The following is a 12,698-nucleotide window of genomic DNA, read 5'->3' as shown; positions in this document are numbered from 1 at the left end:
ATCACATCACACTATTATTACTCTTGTTCTTTACTGCTGTTAATTTTAGATATTTTATGTCCACCCCACACTTTTTTTTTTTTTTGTCTTATGTTCTTGTATGTTATGTTGTATGTAACAATAGCTTTGGCAACACTGTTTCCATACAGTTATGCTAATTAAGCAACTTGAATTTGAATTTGAGAAAGTGAGAGAGAGAGAGAGAGAGAGAGAGAGAGAGAGAGAGAGAGAACATTATGGGATTATAGGGGGAATGGCAGCATTTGGAATATAAAAAACTGCTTATGTAATAAAATCCAACCAAAGTGACATAAACCTTATATCAAAAAATCTAGTTGGTATTGTTTTCAGTATAAAGAGACTTACCTAGTGCATTCTTATAAAAACATTTAAGAAGAGTTTTACTTATTTTAAGATGTCTCATCCTGGATACAAGCAAATTTGTCTGCCAGTTAAGCAAATTTGTCCTAAAACAAAGCAATGTTGAATGATGAAATTGTATAACTTTTTTAATCTTCTTTACCAGGGGTGCCAATAAATGTGCAGGGCGCTGTATAGCCTATGTGATAGGCTATATATATATATATAAGTATATATACTCTTTTGATCCCGTGAGGGAAATTTGGTCTCTGCATTTATCCAAATCCATGAATTAAAGTGATGGTTCGGAGTAATTTCACCCTAGGGTCCTTTGCAACATGACCCCGAGCCAAACACCCTCCCAGAACCTGTTTTCCCTTGGTCGAACCCTGGTCGAGTAGCGCTGTCAGAAACTATTGAGTTTCTGCAGTCCTAATGGTACCAACTTTTATCTCGTAAATTACCTGTAAAGCCAGTAAAAGTCCTGGCAGGAAGCGATTTTTTTTTATATATCCAGTTTTTAATATTTTCTTTCCGAAGTGTTTACAACTTAGTGTTAACTAATAATTGTTGCAAACTGGTACTATGAACAAAATATTAGTGCATTCCTGGATCTAGATCCGTATGCATGCTTCCTGCTAGGACTTTTACGGGCTTTTCCCAAATGACAGAAGTAACGTCGACGCAGCGTATAGTAGCATCCATCAGGCAAGTGTTTTTTAATAAACTCCTGGTGTATTTACAAACTTCAATGCCTCGTTTTATGAGTAAATAACATAGTTGTACTACTGTAGAAGTTTCGTACCATTCAGGGCATTATTAGTGGGGTAATTTACGAGATAAAAGTTGGTACCATTACGACTGCAGAAACTCATTAGTTTCTGACAGCGCTACTCGACCAGGGTTTGACCAAGGGAAAACAGGTTCTGGGAGGGTGTTTGGCTCGGAGTCATGGTGCAAAGGACCCTAGGGTGAAATTACTCCGAACCATCGCTTTAATGAAACACACTCAGCACACAGTGAACACACAGTGAGGTGAAGCACGCACTAATCCTGGCGCAGTGAGCTGCCTGCTACAACAGCGGCGCTCGGGGAGCAGTGAGGGGTTAGATGCCTTGCTCAAGGCACTTCAGCCGCTTCCTACTGGTCGGGGTTCGAACCGGCAACCGGTTACAGGTTCGAAGTGCTAACCAGTAGGCCACGGCCCCACATAAATGTGTGTGTGAGAGTGTGATGGTGTATCATGATACCTTTGACCTCTTTATTCCAGGTTCACCATGAATCACCAAGTTATTTTCAGAGTTAAATAAATTGATCAGTTGATAGGACTGTTTCCTAACACACTTTATCTGTAGGCCTAGGCTATCCATATTATAAGGTTAATCATTGTCCACTAATACATTGTGTGTAGGTTATTGGTAATGACAAATAATTCTGAAATATGTGATTTGTTTTGAAAGGTCAATTGAGTGAATGGCCTGATCTTGCATCTGAACAGTAGGCTAGCCTATATCTGATGTTTGATGGAATTTGTAGTAATTGTGTGTACAGAGTCAGGCCGTTAGAGGAGGATAGGAAAATCGAGAAAAGAGAGGGGGTGGCGTTTATAATAATGTTTCGGTCTTTATCCTGATACAATCGATGGGCCTGCATAATTAACCATTATACAGTAAAAGCAAAGACTGCAGTTTTCTAACTGAACAGCAGGGGACTCGTTTGAGAGCTTGAGAGTGTCGGTCCAGGCCTGTATGTATCCAGTATGTGTCCAGTAGGTCTCCCTGTCCCTTGTACAACAGACTAAACGAGCTGATACCAGAGAGTGGATACCAGGTCAGGATTAGCCATCATGATCAGATAGTGCGTCATTTTACAACGGACAAGCGAAGTACTACAGGAAGCATGGAGGTAATACAGTCACCCGTCTCCTTAGATATTGTGCAAGTCCCTATAAAGTGTCATTTGAATTCCGTGGGACAAATTGAGAGAATTCATCATCAGGGCTGTGATCATGCCAAAATGTTTTCTTCCGATCAGTCCGACAAAGATTGGAATCCCATTTCCCCATCTAAGTCATCATATTCTTTGAACAAGCTGTAGGCTAGTAGTTTGCATAAGAAATAGCCTAGGCTACTCGAATCAGTCGTGCATGAAATTGCCCACCCTACTTGTGGACATGCAGTTGAAAATACAATTTCGTTGTTGTTGTGTAAAACATGCTGTAAATGTAGGATTGTAATGCACCGCTAACGTACTTTACTCATAAGCGTGGTAGGCTACTGTCCTCATGATGATATGGTCTGATCTGGGGGTTAAAGTCTACGGCTGCATAGGATATCTCTTACTTGTTCTCCAGATCAACCACTCCTTTGACAGTAAAATTGTAGCATGGCATGACATGACTGCTTCATGCATTCGATAAACTATTGTTATTGTAGAGCTTTTGTGTACATGTTGTAGTATATTGCGACTTTTTCCATCTTTGGATCCATTATCTATTCTGCATCATATTTTCACTTGATGCTAGATGCTAATAATCCCAGGAGATTCCACGATGCTGTTTGTAGGCTACACTTGAGTCAACATGTGGATACATCTTTCCACAGTGTTGACTATAGTAGTATCCTACCTGGATAATATAATAGCATCCTGCAGAGTTGTTGGGCGGGGCCCCACATTTAAGAAGTCACCTGTTTACCATAATATTTTACCGCTTAGCTCAGTTCTGAGGTTGCATCATTTTTGTTTCCAGTGTGCCAGGTGTATTCCAAAGACAATTGTCATAGAACCGTACAGCAGTAGCCTACAGAGAAAATGTCTGGTTTAGATCCATATCCAGATGGCAAAAGTACTCACTTCCCGTACTCAAGTAGAATTACAAATACTTGTTATAAAAAAAAAATACTCTGGTAAAAGTACTTCTTTACTCAAGTAAAAGTAACAAAGTACAGGCTTGGAAATACTTTATACTTAAAGTATAAAAGTAAAAGTAGTCTTGTGAATGACAGCCATTTTTTATGCAACGTACCTTGACCACACATAACCTGTTGGACCATTTCTAGGCTTTAACCCCCAACATTGCACTGCCTACTCCAGAGGGCAGTGTGTTCTTTTGGCCTATACCATCAAATGTTAGACATCTTTAGAAAGTGAAGATCCTGTAGTTTTTTAGGAAGCACTGGCACAGAGTTACAGAATATTGTTGTTTTTTTCTGCTGGATAACAAGCATCTCTGAACTGACCACATTTCAGCCCGTCACTTGATGGTCTATTGATATGATTTTAGAAACACAAGTGAGCCCTAGCACCTTGTCTTGCAAAGCTGTGTGAGAAAGTAGATCAATAGCCTATAGAATGAAAAATTAGTACTTTAGACCATTATTTGCCAAGGTATGCTCATGCGTTTTGTAATGCCCTATGGAAACTCCCCATAGGACTTTTGGTTACTCAAAATGCATACTGACAATAAAAGTATGCATTTCTGAGGTTTCTTGTAGACTATTTGGATTGTATGTCAGGTTCTGATATAGAATTACTACACAAAATGGAATAATTACACAAACGTCTCTATTTTTTCATTTTCTTTGTTGACTTCATGGGTGTGTATAAGATGGACTATACATCTGCACAACTAATATTGGATAACACAACATGAATAAATATTTAATTCCTATGGATTCCTGTGAATATTTCAAGACCAGGAATGTAGTGGTAAAATAAGAGGTGGGTAAACTATGAATTCTGTGATCACGGTAAGGACTGTTTTATGCGGTATCAGATTTTTAGAAAAGGCATTCAGAACATGTTTGATGATGGTGGAGGTTATTGTCCAATGTTTATAGCACTACAAGTGGCATTAAATGGTTCATAGTGTGTTGATGAGTATACATATTGTTATTGTGAATAATACAGTGTGATTTTTAAATGTTAACAGTTGTAATTGGTGAATAAACTCTTTTAAGAGGTGGATATACTCTAATAAGAGGTGGATAAACTATTTCTGACATTTCAGAGGTGGGTAAACTGTGTTTAGCCTACTTGCATTTAGCCTCCACTACATCCCTGTTCAAGACCAATGCTGCATCTACTTATTGCTAAGGATATAGGCTACACTGCAGCTAGAGGTTAGGGAAATATCAAAGGCGAGGATAGAAGGAGGTCATTTTTGACTAAATTTAATTGAGACATACTACTACGTCTGATGTGTATAAAGTTTCCACCAGTGGTGGTCGGTATTAGGCCTACTCTTAAAATGGCCACCAAAAGAGATGAGAATGAAGCATCCCTCTGTCTGTGAGCTGTGAGAGTGGGATGTTCAACAGTGTTGTTTGAACAGTGTTGACAGTGGGATTTTCAGATGTGTTGTTCCATTGATTTTTCCCTCTGTCTGCTCAGGTGCAAAAGAGGCTGCTTAATTCAGTGGACAAGTGTGTGGACGAGGCTCTGTGTGGCATTGTACGCAGCGGTGGTTCTCTCACCTTGCTCCGTGGACACCGGGTGGTGTTGCGCTCTGACTTGGACAACCTTAAAGGGAAGGTGGCCCTGCTGTCAGGTGGTGGATCAGGCCACGAGCCCGCACATGCAGGTAACATGGTCATGATGGCAAAAGCAGATTGGCAGATAGCGGACCGCTGGTGGTATGTCGCCGGTGGTCGCTCTTTAAATTTAACTTGTCATGAATATTAAAAAAAGTTAATAAAATGATATATGGAGTATAACTAAACAAATGAAAAAGATTATAGACCAATAGTGGAAAAATATTGTAGCTACATAAAAGGAGAAACTATTGCATTTATTGTACATAATTCAGACCTTTTACTTACTCAGTTGAAGCACCTTTGACAGCGACTATTCTATAAATGACCAAAGTAACATTGTGTCAGATGAGGGTGCTAGTGGTTTTATTTTTAATGTTTGAGAGATGATAAATTCATTACCTAGTTATAAATTAATGAATTTAGTTAATTAATGTAAATGCACTGAATTGATATCAATACTCATTCAGTGATAATCAGTGATAATCTAAGTCTATAATATTAATGACTAAGTAGTATTTATTTATTAAATTCTTCTAAATCTATCCTCTTTACTGTATCCTTATACGTAAATTGTCAGGGATACTTCAGGACGCCTCTGCACAGGAAAATTGAGCAGCAAAATGCCATTTCACTGCATGTTTTACAAAGTATCTCTATGTATGTGACAAATAAAATCCTTGAATCTTAAGAAGACTTCCTTTTTGTCTGTTTAAGGGTACATCGGTGTTGGCATGCTCTCTGGGGCGGTGGCAGGGGGAGTGTTCGCCTCGCCCCCTCCTGCCAGCATCCTGGCGGCCATCTTGGCTCTGTGGCAGGGGGGTGCTGCCGCGGTGCTGCTGGTGGTGAAGAACTACACCGGCGACCGGCTCAACTTTGGCCTGGCCGCCGAACAGGCGCGGGCTCAGGGAGTACCGGTCGACATGGTGATCGTGGCAGATGACTGCGCTTTCAAACAGCCTGCCAAAGCCGGCAGGAGAGGCTTATGTGGTACAGTGTTCGTTCACAAGGTACCTTTCCTCTCATCATTGTCATGAAGCCTTTGCGATCATAGCACAGTCCCTGCCTCTTGTTTGTGATTAACTGAAAATAAGACACACAGTTAATTTCCTCCATCTCATATTCCCCCCTCAGCTGGCTGGGGCAATGGCAGAAGAAGGCTTGCCATTACACACTATTGTTTCCAGGGTGAATGAGGCAACAAAAGTCATCGGTATGTGTGATAATTTCTTAGCAGAATAAGGCAAATATAGATAGGAGTACTGTATTCGAGGTTACTGGCTTATCTAGGTAACTTAAGGAATAACCACTGACCTTAAATTAGCCTATAGCATCAAGTGGAGTTGGAATTGCATGATGGAAGTTGTTTATCCATGTCTTAGTATTTTTTTTGTGACAAATAAATGTATCTGAATGTAATTGACATAGAATTTGACATTATATTCCACTTTTGGAGCACTTTGATACTGTAACACAAGAAAATGTTGATTTGAAGATCCATGTACCGGTATATGTATTTTGTGCTAGTCTGTCTTAGGGCTGCACAATTATCGCAATCGCAATATGACCCAATGCAATTATCCAATCGCAAAAAATCTTGTCACATTTATGATTTTTATATTCATATCATCCTCTTTGACTGTGCCACTTCTGATTAGTGAGTATGCTTTGTGCGTGAGGAGCATAGCACTTCTGATTGGTGAGCTTCACAATCAATCAGGAGTGCTGAACTTCTCATTCACAAAGCATGCTCACCAATCAGAAGTGGCACAACTTAGAGAGAGACATTCCAAAGAGACATTTGGAATATTGAACTGAACCAAGTCATTGACATTTAAAAATCATATCACAAATCACAATTGCAATCGCAATGTCTGTCAGAAAAATCACAATTAGATATCTTCCACAAATCGATCAGCCCTAGTCTGTCCACAAAAATAGAAATCAGTACGAAAGGAAGATAATCTACCTAAGGGGACATGATCCCCTGTGATAAATACACTGTGATCTTGAAACCTGTAAATGTATAATTAATTAATTATAATTAATAATTAACTGTAAATAATTTCTGCTTCTGGCCCGCAGGTACTCTTGGTGTGAGCCTCTCTCCTTGTAGTGTTCCAGGATGCCTTCCCTCCTTTCAGCTTCCAGCCGGAGAGATGGAACTGGGGTTAGGTGAGTGCAGCCCAAGCCGTCTATCTGGTGAAACAGGATTTGTAGTTCTAAAATGTGTAATTCCTTGATTTTGTAACAAACAAATGACAAATGATATGCTGCATTTACTGTTTTTCATAAACGACACAGTGTGCAGCACAGTAGTGGTCATAATCATTGTATATATATAATTTATATGAAATAAATAATGTGGGGCAGTTATACATAATTGTTGAAAATAACTAATGCTTTTTACAGGAATCCATGGTGAACCTGGAATAAAGAGGTCCAAGGTACCCATCATGATATGAAATCCCCATGTACTGGCTAGTAGTAATAAATAAATGAATGAATGAATGAATGAATGATATGTCTTCCTGATAGAATGTTTGCCTAAGCACTGATTTCTTACTTGCAATAACTTGGATTGACCCATAGGTGGCCCCAGCAGATGAGGTGGTGAAGACCATGATAGACCACATGACTGATCCTAGCAGCCAGACCCATTTGGCAATGAAATCAGGTACACTGGTGCTGGTGACAGTCTTGTTTTAGGATTAGTTAACTTTGGCAAAAATGGGAGGAGAGGTGCCTATGCATACTTGATTGTTTGTTTGTTTTCATGTTTGATCCAGGTGACAGCGTGGTGATATGTGTGAATAATCTCGGCGCTTTGTCTAGCCTAGAGATGGCAGTGGTCACCAGGGCTGCCATCAGTTCCCTTGGTAAGATTGACCAACAGGTGCAGAGGTTGTTCTTGTGTATAGAAAGCACTTTATATAGCAGTGCAGTATCACTATCATTCTACTTAGCAAATGGCTGTGCTACTTAGCAAATCACTTTATTGCCAACCACTTTTCTGGTTACAGAGGATCGTGGCATCATTGTTGCCAGAGTGATGTCAGGCTTGTTTATGACCTCACTGGAAATGGCAGGCATGTCACTGACCATCATGAAGTCAGACCAGGAGATCCTTAGGCTTTTTGGTAAGTTCACCCTGATTATTTCGACCATGTGGAATATAGGTATCGCGGTATACCACTGCATGCACCCATGGTAAAAAAAATGGATGATTATCATAACATTTGCATAATACCAGTGTTGGAAAAAAAATGCAACCAAGCAGACACAAAGTAGCAGCCAAAGGAGAAAACACCTCAAACATGTCCTCATATCTTCTACAAATAGCAACAAAGTTTGAATAAATAACCTTTTGATGTAAGGCTGTCATCGCAATACTACATGGTGGATTCAGACTCGAATCCTACAGAATTCCACACATATCCCCTATAAAAGTCATTATAACTAATAAAAGCAATGGTTGTGAAATACCATGAAACCATGATAGTTTCTAAGATGGTTATCATAACATGAGCAACAACAAAGTGGCAGCTTGTTCTGTGAACTTGTGTGGAACTTGTTCTGTGAAGATTCTTAGGATCTTAGAACCTTAAGATGACTTAGGGCCCAGGGCATTAGTTTTGCAGACTTTAAAAGCACACGGATCACACGAGACGCTTAACATTCAGTTATTTCTCAGAAACATTACTTAGTGTGTCTGTTAACTGTATGCATGTACTGTATATTTTCACTCACAGACACTCTTGCCTGCCATCTCCCTCTCAGTCTCTCCCTCCCACACTTAAAGAAGCTGTTTGATTTCCACCCTTGTTCCTCTTAGACGCTAAAACCTCAGCTCCAGCCTGGCCTAACCTCAGCTCTGAACTTGTGAGCGGGCGTAAGTGGAGCGTTGAGCCCCCGCAGCAGACTGCATCCCATGAGGTCACATACAGTCCGGGTACGGAAACACAACGGAATCCCTCACCACACACTTCCTTCTCTCTATCTGCTATTCTATATATGATCATTACCACCGGAATAGGAATTGAGCTTCTTACCCATTCCAGTTCAAAAACCTGATCGTGTTTACTCTTCCACAATTTTCTTTACTTCAGTTACATTTAATGCCGAGTAAGGCTTTATAATGTTTAAATGGTTAGTTGTATATTCAGTAGGCATCAGGTAACACTATTAGATGACTTACAAATAGTTCATTCTTGTTAATTCGTGCTTTACTGTAAAACGTTAACCAAACGTTACCCAAAGCGCCCACAGCATACGCTCTACTGTTTTCAGTTCTCCAATAGTCACTTACTCATGCAAGTATGAAGACTTCCTGTGTGAAAAACTATGTTCGTCACTTTATTTCTGCACCATATTATAAGCTCTTCTGTGTTACAGTAGTGTGCATCACTGTTTACGTCATTTAAGTCATTTGCATGGTGAAAAGTGTGTTTAATGAAATTGAGCCGGAGGATGCATTGTGCCAGTGTTGGTGCTGAGTGAGTGTGTGATGGTGGTCGGTAGGCCCTCTGAGTGGCGTAATGCGGAAGGCCCTGGAGGCCGTGTGTGAGGCGCTGCTGCAGCACCAGGAGGAGCTCAACATGCTGGATCGCGCCGCTGGGGATGGAGACTGTGGAAACACCCATGCCTGTGCAGCTAAGGGTGTGACCTGCGCGAACACACACACACAGACACATCACGCCCACATGCACAAATATGTGCACTCCAGCACACACACACACACACACACACACACACACATGCACGCACGCAAGCACACGCGCACACACACACACTCACACACATCACGCCCACACACATACACACACTCAAGCACATGCGCACACACAATCACGCCCACACACATATGCAAACACACACACATATGCACACACACACACACACACACACACACACACACACACACACACACACCACACACACATACATGCAAACACACACACACATCACGCCCACACACATACACACATCACGCCCACACACATACATGCAAACACACACACATGCACACACACACACACACACACACACACACACACACACACACACACACACACACACACACACACACACACACACACACACACACACACACACACACACACACACATGCAAACACACACACATATGCACACACACACACATCACGGCCACACACATACACGCACTCAAGCACATGCACACACACACATCACGCCCACACACACACACACACACACACGCACTCATGCCCACACACATCATGCCCACACACATACACATACTCAAGCACACTCACACACACATGTACACACACGCACGCCACACACACGCACACACACACGCACGCCACACACACATATGCACACATGCACACACACACACACATTCATAGAGAATACTGAATACCACGTCCCTCCCCTTCCTCACCCAGAAACACACACGCAGTTCAAACCACATACTTGTAAATCACCGAGAGATGAAACCATGAACTTCACTCCACTAAGAACGTTAGATTGCGGTTAAAGGAGATCACACTGCATATGCCAGATACAGTACATATGGTGGAAAGGGATCTGAAAAGTTTAACACATCTGATATGGAAAGAGTTTGATTTGTCCTGAAGGGTAACTGCTCTGAAAGTGTCCGGTCTTCATCACCGTTTTTTGATTCTTTTTTGCGTCTTCTTTCCTCACAGCCATTCAGGAGTGGCTTCTAGGCCACCAGGTTCCTGGTTGTCCGGGGCAACTGCTTAGCGTTCTGGCAAGCTTGGTACAGGAAAGGATGGGTGGATCATCTGGAGCGGTGTGTGTTGTCTCTGATTGGTCAGTTCTATTAAGGCAGAGAGAATGGTGAACTATTAGCAGGAGATGTGTGTACCCCTTCTTTGTCAGTTGGAAGTATGTGTTCTAAAATGGCTAGATTTCAAGGCAGACAAAAGGCAAGGCAGTTTTATTTGTGTAGCGCATTTCATAAACAAGGCAGGTCAATGCGCAATACATCCTGCAGGAACAGAGAGCAGCAGATGAGTAATGAATAGAAGCATGAATAATAAAAGAAATAGCAGATCATACAGTTATACAGTTTCCTGTAAAAGCCAATGCAGCGGGTGCATGCTCAATGTTTGTTTTTGTTGTGTAGCTGTACAGTTATACAGTTTCCTGTAAAAGGCAGCGCAGCGGATGCATGCTCACTGTTTTTGTTTTTGTTTTGTAGTTGTACAGCCTCTTTCTGGCCGCTGCAGCACTGCCACTGATGGGACAGAGTGATGCTGCATCTTGGGCCAAAGCAATGCATTCTGGGACGGAGGCCATGAAGAGGTACATTGGGAATGTATTGTACACAGACCCTTTAATTAGCGTGACTGCTCAAGCACACATCATCTTTATCTGATCCAATTAATGTTAGTGACCCTGTTGATCAATTACACTTTGCATTTCTTTGCATCACTTTGCAAGTTCTACACTAAGTACTAAGGATTTATTCTCGAAAGGTCACTGAGTTGTTTCATGTTCAACATGACCTTCATAGCTTGATATTGTTGAAGTCCTATTTTATACTTTCTGTCATTTCTGTAATGGACAGGGGCTAAATCACATTATTTCATCCCTATTGTGGTCCTGCAGGTATGGAGGTGCAGAACCTGGCGACAGGACTATGGTAAGGCCGAGCTAAATCCTTTGTGGTTAATGTTGTACTGCTAATGAACTCCATGACATTTTAACCTGACTCCACCCCCCACCCCCCCCCCTTTCCCTCTCTACAGCTGGATGCCCTTTGTCCTGCCGTGGAGGAATTGCAGAAGTTGTCGTCATCGCCTCCTACTGTTGTGATGGCGGTATTGCAGGCAGCCGTGGAGGTAAAATACAACTGTTGAAAAATCGGGAAATTAGTAGAAAAATGACTTGAAATAACTGCATGTGTTTTGATTGACAGAGAGCTAAGGCAGGAGCGGACTCCACAAAGAGCCTTTCTGCGCAGGCAGGGCGAGCTAGCTACATCGCCGTGGAACACCTGACTCAGCCTGACCCTGGTGCTGTAGCAGTGGCGGCCATTCTGAGAGCGGTGTATGAGGCCTTGTGTGGTGAATACCCATAAATAGATACAGTAAATGGCAACAACTACTTGAGATCCACTGAGAATAGTAGCATAGCTTGACTGCCATTACAAATCAAGTAATTAGACAAGATGAACATAGACAAATGTCAATTATTGTTGGATTTCTTAACTCTCAGTAGCTCAAGTTTGTGGTATGCCTGAATGGATTATGTATTGATAATGTGAGGCTGCTACCTGTCTAGGGACCATTACTAAGATGAAATCAAGTATTACTTTATGCGTTTCTTCATTCTGTTTAATCTGCAAACTTTGCTGTAATTTGTGAATTTGTACATTGTAAAATGTACTAGATATATTACTCTAATGGTATTGCTATAGGTGACTACTGACTGGTAAAAGAACCAGTATAATCTTGCACTTTAATAATATATAAATTGTCTTTTTTGAAATTAATTAATAAAGTATTTTATGAATTTTTCGATTTAACGCATTCTGTGAGTTCTTAGCAGGCGGCTTTTTGTTCATGAAATTAATTAGATGACTTATCCAGTCATAAAGTAGGTTTATTTGTCATTTCAACCATACAGTATACACTGTACACAGTAAAAAAACGAAACAGTATGTCACCAGGACCATGGTGCTACAAAGAAAACACAGTGCTGACAGGACAACATGAAGTGCACACACAGGGCATAACACACTTATTCATAAGGGCTATAAATAGGTATATGCAGTGACACTTTTAAGTAG

At 41.1% G+C, this 12,698-nt stretch overlaps 1 protein-coding gene across 1 annotated transcript; it reads left to right on the top strand.

The window, feature by feature from the left end:
• The first annotated feature begins 2,133 nt into the window (after window positions 1-2,133).
• tkfc (triokinase/FMN cyclase) lies at window positions 2,134-12,429 on the top strand. Its single transcript, XM_048236673.1, has 16 exons — window positions 2,134-2,265; window positions 4,753-4,942; window positions 5,610-5,902; window positions 6,027-6,105; window positions 6,978-7,067; window positions 7,305-7,339; window positions 7,485-7,569; window positions 7,682-7,771; window positions 7,916-8,032; window positions 8,728-8,844; window positions 9,414-9,551; window positions 10,588-10,694; window positions 11,106-11,209; window positions 11,516-11,549; window positions 11,656-11,748; window positions 11,826-12,429. The coding sequence occupies exons 1-16, from the start codon at window positions 2,260-2,262 to the stop codon at window positions 11,985-11,987; spliced, it is 1,740 nt and encodes a 579-aa protein (XP_048092630.1). The 5' UTR covers window positions 2,134-2,259; the 3' UTR covers window positions 11,988-12,429.
• Window positions 12,430-12,698: the final 269 nt, after the last annotated feature.

The sequence above is a fragment of the Alosa alosa genome, chromosome 24 (genome assembly GCF_017589495.1).
Source record: "Alosa alosa isolate M-15738 ecotype Scorff River chromosome 24, AALO_Geno_1.1, whole genome shotgun sequence".
NCBI classification, from domain to species: domain Eukaryota; kingdom Metazoa; phylum Chordata; class Actinopteri; order Clupeiformes; family Clupeidae; genus Alosa; species Alosa alosa.
Note: the sequence above shows the minus strand (reverse complement) of the source record. Positions and strands in the feature narration are given on the sequence as shown.

Excerpts from the sequence above, each read along its gene's own strand:
- tkfc (XM_048236673.1), top strand. Across the intron at positions 10,695-11,105 it reads TGGGTGGATCATCTGGAGCG|TTGTACAGCCTCTTTCTGGC; the intron begins GTGTGTGTTGTC and ends TTTGTTTTGTAG. Across the intron at positions 11,749-11,825 it reads TATTGCAGGCAGCCGTGGAG|AGAGCTAAGGCAGGAGCGGA; the intron begins GTAAAATACAAC and ends TTTGATTGACAG.